The sequence below is a fragment of the Microtus oregoni genome, unplaced genomic scaffold, assembly GCF_018167655.1.
Source record: "Microtus oregoni isolate MIOR12 unplaced genomic scaffold, Mior012 000001F_ref0000356, whole genome shotgun sequence".
Taxonomy (NCBI): domain Eukaryota; kingdom Metazoa; phylum Chordata; class Mammalia; order Rodentia; family Cricetidae; genus Microtus; species Microtus oregoni.
This window is the reverse complement of record NW_024543060.1, coordinates 69070198-69086595: the sequence shown is the minus strand read 5'-3', so window position 1 is coordinate 69086595 and position 16398 is coordinate 69070198. Positions and strand designations below refer to the sequence as shown.

The following is a 16398-nucleotide window of genomic DNA, read 5'->3' as shown; positions in this document are numbered from 1 at the left end:
TGATACTCTCAAACATCACTAACTCAGAGGAAGTGAGTTAAATAGTTACTCTCCAGAGATCGCATCCTCAACTGCATGATATCTTGTTTTAACATCCAGGCTGATGTGTCATGTTTTATATTATCCAAGGCTTGATATGGCAAAGGGAAAAAGGCAAGATGTAACACAAAATGTGCTGAATTGTATATAACCAAACCGTGAATCATCTGCAGAGGTGCCCATGAACTACTAAGATATAGCAATATTGCAGAGAACATTCAGAAATCCAGGCACTTGGGAAGTACTGTCAGACTGCTCAAGATTTTAAGGCTACATAGTGAGTTGAAAACTACTGATTAACAGTTAGTAGGATTAGAGACCATGATTTTTTTCTTTTTCAATATGAAACACAAATATTTTTATTAAAACCTAAACCACAACCTTCCGTTTCTCTTTCATCCCCTACATCTCATGTTGATAGTCAATTCACAATACAAACACTATAACATTGAGTTATAAGTCTAAGTTTAAAAGTCTAAGTTATTTTTAAAAATCCAATGCCCTACTATAAGTCAGAGTAACTCAAGTTTCACTCCAATAAATTAAAAAAATAAATAAATTACCTACATTCTTACTTCAAAAGGGAAGAAATGTCACCATCACAATCAGACTAACCAAACCAAAATAGAATCATATAAATAACATATGGTCTAGCATCTGAAATTTAGTATCTTCTGGTCTCCAAATGGTCTAGTCAGCTCCATTTCTCCTACTTTGCTGTCCACAACACACACATTTTATCTCTAAGCCCAGTCAGCTCCATCAAATGCCTGCTTCTGTCCTTGGGGATCTTCTCATGATAGTTGTTACTCTGATATCCTCATTTCCCCACTGCAACTGAGGCTAAACCTTCAACAATTGCCTCCCCTTGGCCTCTCTTCATGTGTTTTAGTCCCAGCCATGCAAGAAGATTCAAACCTTAACTGCTCTCAAGGAACCGTCCATGACTAAAACAGATGCAGAGATCCACAGCTAAGCATTTTTCAAAGCTCTCAGAATCCTGTTGAAGTGTGGGGGGGGGCTGTTGAAGGAGTCAGAGGGATCAAGGACATGATCATCTAATTAGATGCTGAGGAAGCCTTTAACAAAATCTAACACTCCTTCATAATAAAGGTTCGGGAGAGAACAGGAATACAAGGAATATACCTAAACATAATAAAGGCAATATATAGCAAGCATACAGCCAACATCGCATTAAATAGAGAGACACTCAAAGTCATTCTACTACAATAAAGGACAAGAAAAAAATATCCAGGCCGGGCGGTGGTGGCGCACGCCTTTAATCCCAGCACTCGGGAGGCAGAGGCAGGCGGATCTCTGTGAGTTCGAGACCAGCCTGGTCTACAAGAGCTAGTTCCAGGACAGGCTCCAAAACCACAGAGAAACCCTGTCTCGAAAAACCAAAAAAAAAAAAAAAAAAAAAAAAAAAAAAGAAAAAAATATCCACTCTCTCCATATTTATTCAATATAGTATTCGAAGTTCTAACTAGAGCAATAAGACAATTAAAGGGGATCAAGAGGATGTAAATTGGAAAGAAAGAATTCAAACTTTTACTTTTGCAGATGATATGATAATATACGTAAGTAACCACATCGCAAGGACATTTGCTCAACTATGTTCGTAGCAGCATTATTTTTAATAGCCAGAAACTGGCAACAACCTAGATGCCCCTTAACCAAAGAATGGATAAAGACAATGTGGTACATTTACACAATGGAATAATATTCAGAAGAAATAAATGAACAAAACAAACAAAAAATATAAAACCAACATCTTGAAATTTGAAATTTACAGGCAAAAGGATGGAACTAGAAAAAAACATCCTAAGTGAGGTATCCCAGACCCAGGAAGACAAATTCGGTATGTAGTCACTCATAAGTGGATATTAGACTTAAAGCAAAGGATAACCAGGCTGTATTCCCCAACCCCAGAGAATCTAGGTAAAAAGAAGGACACTAAGAAGAACCCACATGGAATGACCCCAGGAATGGGAAATAGTTGAGATTTTCTGGATAAACTGGCAAGGGGGATAGAAAGCAGGGGGTGGGGATGGGAATTTGAGGGATCAAGATGACCGGGTTGGGTAGGGATGGAGAGGGAGAGTAATGAAAGAGATATCTTGATAGAGGGAGCCAGTGTGGAGTAGAGAGAAAGGTGGTACTAGGAAAACTCTCAGGACTCTCCAAGGATGACCCCAGCTAAGACTCCTGGCAATAGTGGAGAGGGTCCCTGAGCTGGTCTTTTTCTTTGATCAGATTAGTGACTACCCTAATTGTCATTATAGAATCTACATTCAGTAACTGATGGAAGCAGATGCAGTGATCCACAGCCAAGCACTGGGATGAGCTCCTGCAGTTCAATTAGAGAGAGGGGGAATCATATGACCAAGGAGGTCAAGAATATGATGGAGAAAACCATAGAGACAGCTAACCTGAGCTAGTGGAAGCTCACTGACTGGGCTGACAGCTGGGGAACCTACATGGGACCAAAATAGATCCTATTAATATGGGTTAGAGTCATGTGGCTTGTTCTGTTGGGAGTGGCTCTGACTATGGACCAGAATTTATCCCGGGTGTATGAACTGGCCTTTAGGAGTCCATTCACTATGGTGGGAAAACTTGCTCATTCTTTCATTCTTTAAGCAGGGGAGAGGAGCTTGGCCTTGCCTTAAGTTGGTATGCATGACTTTGTTGACTCCCCAAGGGAGGACTTACACCCTCTGAGGGATGGATGGGGAGTGGAATGGTGGTAGGAGGGGAGCAGGAGAAAGGGAGGAAGGGGGAACTGGGGTTGGTATATAAAATTTAAAGAATTAATAAAAGAAATAGAAATCCCACAGAATCAACTAACCGGGGCTCAGAGGTCTGGCAGAAACTAAAAGGACAACCAAGGAGCCCTCTGCATATATGTTACAGTTGTATATTTGGTTTCCTTGTGGATTGCTAACAGTGGGGACAGAGTCTTTTGTCTGCTTTTGGGACCCTTTTTCTCATACTGTGTCACTTTGTCCAGCTTTAATGAGGAAAGCCCCTAGTCTTACCACAGCTTAATATGCCATGTTTGGTTGATATCCATGGAAGGCCTGCACTTTCTTGAATAGAGATATAGAGGTGGAAGGTGGTGGGGACACAAAGGGGAGGTGGGAGAGGGATTAGAAGAGAGAAGGGAGGGGAAACTGTGGTCAAGATGTAAAAACTTAATAATAACAATAATAATAAAAAGGTTGAGGAGGAAAAAGAGGAGGACAAAGAGGAGGAGGAGGAGGAGGAGGAGGAAGAGGCCACCATTTTTGAGTCCACCTCTGAGAAGTGTTTTCTCAGTGCCATCAAACAATAAGCTTTATCTGAGGAGGACCCAACTCTGAACATCTTATATAGGCAGCTGATTTTGATAATGTGCCAGAGTCAAGCATGTATTGTTGGTGTTGAAGAGGCAATAATCTTGAAGGACTATGATGGAGGGCTTAGAATGAGAAAACAGAAGGGGGAAAAGTAATGATATTATAATCCCAAAACTAAAGTTTAAAAATTTAATAACGTTACTGTATTTGAAAAGTTAAAAAATACATATTATATAAAAACCTTTTTCTAATTCACCCAACATATGTTACCATCACTCATATTTTGATTAATTATTGTAATCCAAACTCTTACAGATAATTTCTAAGGATGTTTCCAGTGTCAATCATGGTAACAAAGTATGAACATATTGTCTAATATTTTTTATCCTAACAGTCTGTCTGATTCATTGTAAATAGTCTCCATATGCCTGATGATATAATCTAACCCTCTCTAAACATGAATGCTGACATCTTTCCCTGTATTCTGTCAGACAGGAAGGCAGTGTACTCATTCAAAATTAATCTATTTCTAATTTCAGCATCATCTCATAGCTCAATAAACTAGCTCACAATACAATTAGAGAAGCTGTTACAGTATTTCATTAATTCTCTGTGGACTTTTAGTTTAGAGTTGCCTGTTAAGTTTGGGGCATGCTTTTATTATTGAACACCTCATGTATGTGTCACTTAGAGTTAAATGCTGAAAATGACAACAAAATAGGATCTCTACCCAAAAGCATACCGTCTAGTAAGGGAGATTTACTTCCTGTCCTTCGCGAGTTGGCATCAACTCATTCCTTGTCTTCTAGAGTGTCACATCCTTTGGAACGCTCCACATAAATTACACATCTCTGAAAGGTAATTTTTCTATCATGTTTTAACAGTCCTGTGTGTACTTTGGCCATAAAAAATATTTTCCTTTATGCTTAATTTTTGACCAGCTGAAAAGACACGTCAATAAAATGAAATTTGTCAATCAAATTAAAAAAAAAGAATAGCTGTTACGCAGATTTGTTATGAAGATTCACCAATATTTTTAGATATAAATAGCAGGTGCATTGAGATGCTTTAATATTTTATTGACAAAATGTAATATAGGTAACATAGGTGTATTTATACCATATATATATGGTACCTATTTTCCTTTACATTTCTGTTTGAATTCTAATGGAAAGTTTCTAGTCTGGAGTAACTTTAAAGAAGAACTAATCAACTCCCAGACATTAATAGCATGATTACCAAGTGACTAATTTGTTTTGTTCTTTTAATTTGTGAAATAAATAATGATCCAAATCATCCTAAGTCTGTAATAAATTTCTTACTGATTATAGTAATGTATTTTAAATGGAAGTCTTTTGTCTTTGGGTCCAGTATTTAGGGATATACATGGTCATTCCATTGAGTAACTTAACCTCAGAAATACTACACTATTCTGACAATAGGAAAAATTCTTTTTCCTTAAAGATAAAAAGTTTACTAAATTTAAAAGCTTAATAAGGGGTATCAAACAATTTCAGAAAACAAGGTTCTGGAAGCCGATATACTTAGTCAAATCAGATAAATTACTGAGTCTGATACTACTGCAAGCAATTTGCAATAAACCCATTTTGTAGTTGGCAAAGTTTCCTTTTTCAAAATGGGAACCTAGATTTGAAATACATTTTAAATGAGCAAAAATACTGAACTATTTGTGTCCCAAAGTCAATCAGGAATGGAATGTATATATTCACATGCATATGAAGTAATCTCCTACTTTTGCTAATATATTGATATGTGATTGACAACAGATCACATCAAAAAGCCAGTTCTGGATGCTAAAAATAATGTCATTCTACTTAAGTGTCTAGTATGAAGAGAAAAACAGGTAAAATGAATGACAGCATAAATCATAATTCCTTGATTCTTCATACTATCTTTACACACTTAAGCATGGATTTTATGGGTGATTTGAAAACGGAGAGATATGATCACACAAAATACAAGTAGCAAAGAAATGGGAATGGGTAGAAAAATCATTCAATCTCATTCCTAAAAACTATAAGTATAACATTACTGTGGTAAACAATAATAATAATCTGGCTTAGCTATTGGAAGAGTTTTATAACGCCAAGAGGACATCATTACTTAATCCTCACTTGAACACTCCCTCACCCTAACAAAGAAATGAGCAAAAATATCATCCAATAAAGCTTTAGTGTAGTGAAAGGCTATCAAGGCATTCTAGGCTAATTCTTGGACATCTTTCATCTTTTCGTAAACACAAGGTAAGCTTAATAATTGGCAAGAAAACAAAATGTATTATCTTATGTGAAGTCCAATTATTTTCAGTCATGATAACTAATTCGGCCTGTCAGCTCACAAAAGAAATCAAAAGTTTACATGAAAATCGCTTATTGTTTTGAAGGGAAGGCAATAAACTTGACATAGAAAGAGGTTTAGATTTTCAATTAATCATTATCTGAAGTACATCGCATACCAAGCCCTGAAAACTGAATGAGGAGAGAGTATGCATGGGATTATTGTGCATCTAATTTGGATTTAATCTGAAAATTACAAGAATATATAATTTTTAAATAAATAAATGGAAAGAATATATAATATTTAAATCAACGTCTATCACCTTCAAAACTACCACACAACAAAAAGAAAACAAAAGCAATTGTTTGCTTTTGAAGAGAAATTTATTTTAAAACATTTGCCATTCTTCTAGGCAAAGTCGACAACTTTAGAGAAACTCAAGATGCAAAAGTAGAATCTATCAGAGCAGACAGCAATTCAACATCACCATGAAGCAGTCAACCATTGAAGAGGACACATCAGACACTAAACATAAAAACGATTATGAATAATTAAATGTCCTCTGTGATTTGGTTAAATCTTAGCGGCATATGCAGCATATTTTTATTTTCAGAAGATATATATGAATTTGAGTAGTCTGAAAAATATTATGACTCTGTAGTGAGAGCTACTCTACAAACAAAAGCACTGCTAACATGTATGTGGTCAGTCAGACAGAGGGGAAATTATGCATACTGAAACTGTCATACAGAGGATGAACACAGTGAATATGTATGCAAAATACTGTTACATGGCAGTTCTAAACTAACATTCACATGAGGTTTACTCCATAGAATTTCCACGTTAGATGGCTCCATTTAGGTTGCTAAATAAAACTTATTAAATCTTAAGCTAAATAAACAGAATTAATGAAATGCTTGACTGGATAGGAAGGGAAGAACTGGTATCAATATAACCAACCATTTCATGTGAAATTGGCTAGTTTACATTAGCAGTCCTGAAGAAGCCATTGAACTATAAATAAAATGTGCAGAGAAGAAAATAAAATGATCAAATGAATTAATTGGACACAGGTGTTCTTGAAGCAAAGGGAAGAGATACACGCTGTAGTATCTTCAGGTTCTCTACAATTATGACACAAACTGACCAAAATAGGCATCTAATTGGTAGAATTTTCTATCATTAGTCTTCAGAAGAGATAAAAAGGTAAGGACATACAATTTTTCCAAGGGGACTACTTAAATTTATGAATGGTAGAACCAGGAAAGGTACTCAGAATAGTGTCCTACCAAATTTTGTTTGCTATTCCTACTTAGTAGAGCACTCTGCCCACCAGACAGAAGAGTGATAGTGTCGTCACTATATAAAGGAGAAGATGGACACTCTCAGGCTAGCACAATGTCTTACTCTAGTTCATAGACCACTAAATATTTTTGGTACATACAGTACTTGTTATAATCATATATTTCAGCCATGAGAATTGCAAGGTGGACAGTATATTGACTGATATCAATTACTCAATATTTTTCTTTCACAAAATACTCTTCTATGCATCTTTTTTAAAAAATTTGAATACTTGCACGTGCTCCTTTGTTGTTTCTGAAATCCTTGTCTAGCAACAGCTGGACCCTATTTAGAGTAACCTTGACGAAAGATGGGAGAAGCCTCAAACTTGTAAGGAGTCGGTCCAGTCTCTCCTTGTTCCAAAATGAGCTATGTTGTGTTTCTTCTTTAGCTGTCCACTGAGGCCTCAGCTTTACCTGTGTTCAGGCTAAAAGCTGTGACAAGAAAATGCTTTTTAACTAGAAAATTATGAATACCAACATATCTTATGTCATTTTAATGCTATTGAAAGTTAACAAATTTTTGCCAGAAGCAAGGAAAGTGACAGCGAAAATAGCGGTATACACTGCTATACTGCTATGGTCAATAGCGTGCATTTCAGAATACCAAAACGTGAAAGGATATTTCATCATACGTTTTTGCATTATGCTTTCATTGGTGTTTCTCTAAGTAAGCTGGAATAGTCTGCTTACAGCTGAATCTTCCTTTAAAGAATAAAGTAACTCTGCAATGCTGCCAGGCATAAGGAGGAACAAACTTCTTTATACCAGAGGTCAGACAAAGTTGGTGGTTTCGTCCTACACCGTGTCTAACCCTGTACAAGTTTTATTGGTTTTAAAATTCCTAAGGAAATGTTCAAAGCCCTCGGCACCATGCAAATCTGAACAACTTCTTCAGAAGACACGCGTTATTCCCTAGGTAATGCTCATTCATCTTTGATCTCGAGGCTTAAATTATAAAAACCCGAAACAATTTCTTTCTGAGGGAAAAAAAATGCGTTCGCTTTTTACAAAAATCATCCATTAAGAACATGCATGAAATTCTTCATTTATAGCTTTGTCTTAAATTTTATCATCCACGTAAGAAAACATGAGGCGGCTCTTGAAAGACTTTCCAAATACACTCTAACACACAGGCTTGTGTGTGAGTGAGTGTGTGTGTGTGTGTGTGTGCGCGCGCGCGCGCACGTGTGTGTGTGTGTGTGTGCATATGGCCTTACTGACAAACTGAGCTTCTTTATGCTCTTCTTTCTACAACTGTGTTAATGAGTGAAAGCTGTAACCCTGAATTTCCTCTAAAACCTCAATCTCCCAAACAAAGTCAAAGTTCTAATTTTAATTTTTAAAACTATAAACAACTGAAATAACTGAAAACAAAAGTAAAAACTATCAACTAGTCTCGAGTTACAGTTTCAAGCTGAAAAATGAGTTAAGGCCGTAAAGCTAAAGCTGTTAGCGTACTGCAAGCATTCACAGATGAGCGGTCTTCTTGACACTTGTAAGAAATGTCAAGGAGGTCTACTAACAGACGATGTTCCTATAAAAAGAAAGAGGTAGACCTAAAATGGGCATATGAGCACATCTTCTTATTATAGTAGTCACAATGAGCACTATTTCAAAGGGTTAAAGTGATGAGCACAGTTGCTATTTTAATCGGTACTCAGTAGAAATTCTTAATTTCGCTGTATCCACTGTGGCTTAGACTTCAAGTGGCAGATTTGCTCTTAACACTGGCATTGTTCCTGGAGCATCCTCATTTGAGCCTTGTTTAGAATCTAGTCTGTGGGACAGCAGGTGCGTCGGTGCACTTTAGGATTGCTCTTGCACTAATGCTGATTCTGATATGACACCTGCAAGATTCTAGTGCATGAGGTGCTATCCCCACAGCCTCTCTCAACTCCTCTTGGCAACAAGCCCATTAGCCACAAATGGCAAACCTTGCTAGCACAAATGCTGAGGGGGAAAAGTAAAACCGACTCTCTCAGAATAGGGACGCATGGTTCCCAGGTCTTACAATAGAGGGGCCTAAGGAGATATTGTTCTATTTTTTTTTAAAGGCTTCTGATTTTAGTTGGGAAACACATTTACAGATAGGGGAGGGGAGGGTAATGGTGATACACAAATGAGTTCTATTTTCAAGATCAAGACCCCAGACCCACAACAGACAGTCCTGCTCTCTGCTAGGCTTTCAATGCAAATGTCCTGTCACTGAACAGGGCCAAAAAGACACACAGCCATTCCCAAAGGAAACATTAGTTTTCTCCAATGGAGTCTCACTGGAGATACAAACCACTCTTAAGATTTAATGACCACTCACAGAATCATAACCTATAGTTCCTCTGAGCAACTGTTAGCTAAGCAGGGATATCAGCCCAAATCAGAACAAGAGCTCCTGAACCATATATACCATATAATTCTGGGCTTCTTCAGTGTTGTTTCATGCAAGGTATATTGTTATAGTAATATTCCCATCAAATCACAACTCTATATCAGTGTTTGGGTGCTGGTATCTAAAAATGATTTTTTCCCCCAAAAAAAGCACTTTTTGTTGGGATTAGCCACAAACGAGGTCAACTTTCTGAATGTCTTTACTCCTGGCATGAGTCTGGCTTCTGGTTTTTCTATTTTCAGCTCAGCTCCAGTGCAGCCCAAGATACTCACAGAGGAGCTTCTGCACACACCACAGCAGTGAGCTGCTGCTGATGCGGCCATCACTCTTGTTTCCTCGAGTATTTCTCTCATTCTTCTGCCGATGTCATTATGAAAAATAGCACTGGCACAGCCAAACAGCCTCTTGACATCCTTTCTTATTTATGTGACTAACTTATTCTTGAAATTTTATTTTTGAGGAAGACATTAATGTTTCATGAAGGGGCAATCTATACACAGAGTTTCTCATGGTGCGGTTTGTGAATTCAGTATACTGAAGTACTTCATTAATTTAAAAATACAATTCCCACAAAACAAAAGGCTACCAAAGATCAGAAAGGATTTGCACATTTTAAAACTGAAAATGAAGACCGTTTGCTTCTACTCACAATTACTTGGCAAATTAATGTTAATGGGGCTTTCTTTCATTTCTTAATTTAATAAGGTAAACTTTCTAAGTCACTATAATTATGTCATTATCAATTTTCAAGTAATTATTATGTTTTGACTCATAATAAATAAAGTCTTATATCTTAACACCTCAAGGTTTTTATGCTTCCAATACATATTCTATAAAAGTACAAAGATATGCCACTTATACATTAAGTTCAATTTGAACACCTCTTCTCCTTAATATCTTCTCCATAAGACCTAGTCTTATAACTTAGCTAATAAAATACACGAAACATTTCAAGACAAAATGTAAGGGCACTGAAACCAAGGCTGTCCAGCCACGCTTAAAATCATCAAAGCCTATCCATTTTCACCCCACGTACTATTCTGCTGATTACTTTTTAATCTAAGATGTACATTTCATAATGATGAATAGAGAGGATTTTATTACATGCAGTTGAACGAGCTTTTTTTTTTAAAAAAAAAGCCTTACCTATGCGGGTGACATGTCTTTTGTAATAAGAACATAGTTTAATATTGAGATGTAATGAAATTAGAAATCGGCAATAATCCACAGAATAATGAAAATGTTAAAGCTGGCTCAAAGTCCTCTAAAAACCAAAAGATTCTTTTTGAGATGTTTTGATAATCTTAAATACTTAAGTATTAAAACTTCACATGTGCTAATGAATACTTCCAATAATATAGTAGAGTAGGAGTAGCTTTAATTCAAATTTCTGTAAGAATATTTTTTCTTTATTTACTCTTTATTTTTTAGTTGTGGAGATCAAACATAAGGTCTTGCTCCCTCTGAGCTACCTGTTAAATAAACTCCAAATCACAGCATTGTTCACATTGAATGTGTAAAGATATCGGAAAGGCAATCGGTGATTTTAGATAGATAAATAGGCAGCTAAACAGACATACAGACACACAGATAGATTATAAGCAAAAATTGTGCCTCTGAAATATAAATGTTGGTATACTGAATTTTTTACTCATAGTATTAAAATCGATTAAAATAAATTTCAATTTTATCTTAATTTTGAGCTCTAAAACAGTGTAAGTTGTTGATTCTATCCAATACTAATATAATCAAGTATAGGTAAATGGAAGTTTATACAAAATGAAAAATTTGTTTAAAAAGACCTAGAAAGAACATAGTGCACTTTTGAGAGACATCACAGCTGTGGCCGATAGTGCCTGCTCAGGGCTCATAGTTCAGGACAAGACTAGTGCATGCCCCTAATGTGCACAATGCCATAAGCAAGGTTACTGACATGTTATAAAGTCACCCAATCCTCAAATATTCCTATTGGTAGAAACAGCACATCATAATACAATATTTATTCAGTATGCTTCATCTCAGGAAAGCAATATTGTATTCTCATTTTTCTGTTTTGAAATACATCATATACCTAAACTATCACTTATTAATTATAGTAAACCTCTCTATTTCAAAGGATATTTCCTTTAATATTACTAATATGGTAATTCATATTATAAAACTCTTCAGTCTAAAATGTTTCCATTTAGACAAATTGTGACATATTGAAGGCAATATATAACAAGTCTGGTTATATTTAAATTCTTGAGAAAAAGATAAATGGTAAGTTCTGGAATTGTAAAATTTGAATTCTGGCTAGTTGTCCTTCACTGGCAGGGCACGTTCAAGCAGTGGTTGGTGTTTTCAAATATCTCTCATGGGGGCATAAGCTCGCTGTACACAGCTCAACCTTCCCCTAGGAATACCATATTATTAGAGAAGAGGGACACTTACCATGTTCCATCCAGGATAAAGGTAATCCGTGCCCACAAATTCAAAGTAGTGGGCAAAGCCTTCCTTCAACCAGACATCTTCCCACCACACCGGAGTCACGAGGTCACCGAACCACTGCAAGAACAGAGTGAATGAGCATACAAAAACAAAAAAACAAACAAAAAATAGCATCCGTCTCAGAAGGATTTTACCTGATATCAGATGGGCTAATCTGTGGTGATCATAACTGGAAATCACTCTGAAATTGATGTTGTGATCTTAAAATGTGTTGTGGCAAGACTGTCGTGATTAATACAACTACTAGTATTTTACGAATATGCTCAGTGAAGAACAAAAATCAGAATCATGGATCCCAATAGGAATATTTAAGTTGACAAAGAAAGGAGCCATGAATCAAAGCTGGTAACAACTGTCTTCAGAGATTGGAAGACCCATTGTATAGAAGAAAATATTTAGTTATTTGACACTACAGAACAGACTGCAATGAATGAATGGAAATGAGAAGCAGGGTCTGCTGAAGTTTGCAGAGGACTCTGAACGGTGGCCCAGAAGTGCCACTAGAGTGGTAGTGAGCAGTCACTGTGGTCATGAAGCATCTCCCTCTGAAGCAGAAGGAAATCACAGCCCACATTGACTAATGAATCCCACCAAAGGCTCTGAAGCTCCTCCATATTAGATTCTCCTGAGATTGAGCAATTGAGCCAATAAAATCTGATATGACTCATGAAAAAGTTTTAACTGATATTTTGACTAAATAACATTAGAAAATAACAATACACTACTCTGAAACCTTTACTTTTTCTAAATTTGTTAACAAAAATATATCACAAGTCACAAACATTCAAAAAAGATTGAAAACTCAGTGAAGAGAACCTTGATAGTGTCTATTCCCACACAGGTGACAATTATGTTTGGTACATAATTAAAAAATAATAACAAGCAGCATAAATTTGAATCTTCACAAAGTAACAGAGGAATGGAGATGGGACAGCTTGTGATGACACAAACAGAATCCTTCTATGAGCAGATGAAACTTGGGCTGAAACTTTTACGGTAAGGAGCCAGCCATGGAACATTCTTGGGCAAGAGGATTCCAGGCAGACAACAGTTAAAGAGTCTCTGTGAAAAATATGTTCTTTTAGAAGCTGAAGATAGGGAAAGCTGGGTTCTGGCAGAACAAGTAAAAGGAAGGCTGAAACATTCTCGACAATTAAAGACATACCAGGTCATGCACAACTTCTAGCGTCATCATAGGCATAGCTCAGGGACCTAACCACATGTTCCAATGTTAATAATAAAGTATCATTTCCTTTAAGGAATCTCTTATTGAAATATAAAAAAAATATATAGTTCCAAACAGGGTACTGTCTGTGCAGCCTTTATTTGGCATCTTTTACTATATCCAAAATACTCTTTCCAATTGACAACCTGTCTTCAGAATTGTGTCAGCAAGCAGGTGAGGAGGATAATAGAGAAATCAAATGTGAAAATCAGAATGAAATCATGGCAGGTGTTTCCTTTAGCCTGTCTCCCTTCTCTGTTGGTAAGGAGCCAACTACCACTGAGCTACTACAGGAAACTGATGCACAACAGGAAACGTGGGACAGGCAGAGCCCTGACCAATGATAGTACTATCGCTGTGCCCCGTCTCAACAGACACACAGATCTCTTTCATCTTACAGGAATATCCCCTTCCCGCAAAAGAAAAAAAAAATTAAATTGCCTCAGGACTGTAAGTCAAGGCACTGAAGGACCCCAGGCACACCCACGGTGGCTCCTCTGTAACCTGAGGACAGAAACATGTCAGTCTTGGTAGGCACAAGGGTATCACTCTCTCAGTCACTCACTGCAACTGGCAGAAAATAGCCAGGCAAACAGGCACCCAGCATACACCTCATCAAAAAGTTCATTCATAAGCATTTAACTGCTCGTCTTTCTTCACTATCAGCATTTTCTCTCTTTTTCAGTTTTTTACATTTTAAAGGGGTTTGGAGTTTGTAGTATATAAAGTCATACAGCACCACACTGAGATTTCCAGTTTTTGAAGCATGAATGGTATCCTAGCCAATAGGGTCTGCTTTGCTATCTGGTAACAACGTCGGTTTTCCGTGACTTTTTTTTTCACAAAAAACCCTAATTAACAGGTGTTGTACAGTATCAATCAACAAGCTTCCACTATTAAGAAAGTTTATAAAATCAAAAAAAATTAATTTTATCTTAGTTTTACGATGAAGTTGTCCAATTTACAATTAAAAAAATCACTCTTTTGAGAACAAAGCGTCTATTGCTGAGTTAGTGAGACTTCCTATGTGTCTGCATGACAGGGAAAGAATAACAATCCGATTTTGGCAAAAGCAGATTTTGACAGATACACAAAACTCAGCGGCATCTCTCCACAAGGAAATAAATCAGTTTCTCACTGCACTTACCATATGTACACACGAATAATCAAAGAAATAGAGGCATGGCTGATCAGCAGCTACCCAGGGGCTCGGGAAAGGGCGGCCACTCCATCACACATCTTGGCTGAGCACGGTGACAGTTGTTTACCTGATACCATCAGTTAATGTGTGTGTGCTTACCTTATTGTCTGAGAAAAAAATGGCATGCCATGCCGAGGAACTGCACAGTGGTTTGTATAAAACACAGCTCGGGGGACACAAACCAAGCTCCTCATCTGGATGGGCGAAGCCACCCCACATGCCAGACGGTTTCCCATTATACTTACACCTGGTCCTTTTCTCGTACCTGGTGACATATTTCGTGAACAATGACCATGGTGACATCCAGCAAATATGAAATAGATGAAACACTGGGGTCCAGCAGTATCCTTTGTTCCACAAAAATACTTAGTCCCCAGTTCTCCATAGCAGCGTACGGATGTTTAGGCACAGCTAAAAGATCTAGAAATAGAATAAAACAGTTGCAAAGGTTTCAGCAGTGACACCAGGTTCTAAATTTCTTAAGCTAACAAGTTCAAAAGTCCTAATAAGAAGGAACACTTGCTCTTTATTACTTTTTTTTTAATTAAACACTCAGCCATGTCTACATGACAGTAGAAATATAGGCTGTCACTATCGGTGCTCATCATATTCATTCATCACGGTTCATTTTCGGGCTCAGCACTCCAGGTGGCTGGAAGTATCCGCAACATTATTGATGGGCCCATCCTAATAAGTTTCAGAAAGTCAAGGAAGCCAAATGCACCAGGAAGCCAGAGTCAAAGGCTTTGTGCCTTCTAATGAAAATTTACTCAGCTCACTGTGGGGCTGAGTATATTATCACTTTTATCTCAAATCTATCTCGGAGAAAACATTTCATATTAGTTTGTAAATGTGCTGTCATTTTTTTCTAATTTCTTAAATTCTAGTACATTCTTTTCGTCCTGTTAAAAATAAAATAATACATTTAATCTTAGCTTATAGAGAAAACTATGACAGCGGAGGCAGTGGCAGAGGGAGAATAGAGTGGACCCATGGGCTTCGGTCTGGGCTTGCCACCATCAAATACAGATGTGACATCACTAAATCACTTAGTTTCTCAGAACCACAATTCCCTCACCTATAAAGTAAGGTTATTGGCTTTTTCTTTAAAATGCCTTCCAGCTCGAAAAACCCATGATTAGATGAGTCTAAGAATGTGTGCTTATTTTAAAAGGTGGCGCAGCTATTATCAAGTTTTGATTATAGCGAGCGAAAGAAATACATGTTTCACTTACTCTCCCTGCTCCAGACTCATAGCAATGGTAAATAAAATATTTAGAACGAGGACTAATCCCTAGGCTCGGAAAGTAAATAAACCTCTCAGTGGAACTGAAATAGAACCCAAATGCAAAGTGGTTATTGTGTGAAGCTCCGGACCTGCTGGTCTCTGTCTCCAAAAGCAGGCAGTAGCAGCCGGGAATTGGCTCTGGTAGGACACATGAGAGCCAAAAATACCATTGCCAGGTTGACTGTTTGATGCCAAGGGCTGAGGTAAGGCATGCCCACTCAGGATAAGAGCAGAAAATAGCTGATGCCCACTGCTTCCTGGAAGTGCTAGTAAGGTCCAATTAGTGTTTGAACCCTGGCTCCTATGCATTTGTTCCTCATCATAATGAACACCCTCATTCCAAAATGGAAATCGGTCTCAGTATAATCCTTGGAGTAATGTACTCCAAGGCTATCAAGAAACTGTATGAGAATGTTCATTGTAATATTGTTTCTAAGAGGGAAAAGGGGAAATTAAATGCCTTTCTGCCAAGATAATACACAAAGAAGCGAAGAAAGCATTCCATAAAGGAATAGCACATAGCAATTAAAATAAATGATCTCACCACTGGGTTCTGCCACTAAAGGCACCAGCATAGACAATCTGAGAAACACAATAACGAAGAAAGAAGTTATGAAATGACCCCTGTACTCATCAGAAATAATTAAAACAATACTGCATAGTGTAAATGTGTTTCACACATGCAGGTCACGCAGAGAGTGATGGAAAATATCTATGCCAACAAACACAGTAAGCAATGGTAAAGACACCAACTCTAACTTCAGAATCACTTCAGAATCTTGCT

The 16398-nt window shown here is 37.3% G+C and overlaps 1 protein-coding gene across 3 annotated transcripts in view; it reads right to left on the bottom strand.

Annotated features, from left to right (window-relative positions):
- Positions 1–16398, bottom strand: part of Trhde (thyrotropin releasing hormone degrading enzyme) — a 354397-nt gene that overhangs the window by 157118 nt on the left and 180881 nt on the right. For all 3 annotated transcript variants that reach the window (XR_005975732.1, XM_041665934.1, XM_041665935.1), the window contains exons 4-5: positions 14592–14746; positions 11844–11957 (exon numbers count right to left, since the gene is read on the bottom strand). Coding sequence is in view for 2 of the 3 variants with exons in the window: in XM_041665934.1 (XP_041521868.1) it covers positions 11844–11957; positions 14592–14746 (269 nt within the window). In the remaining variant the exon portion in view is untranslated. The remainder of the gene's footprint in view (positions 1–11843; positions 11958–14591; positions 14747–16398) is intronic.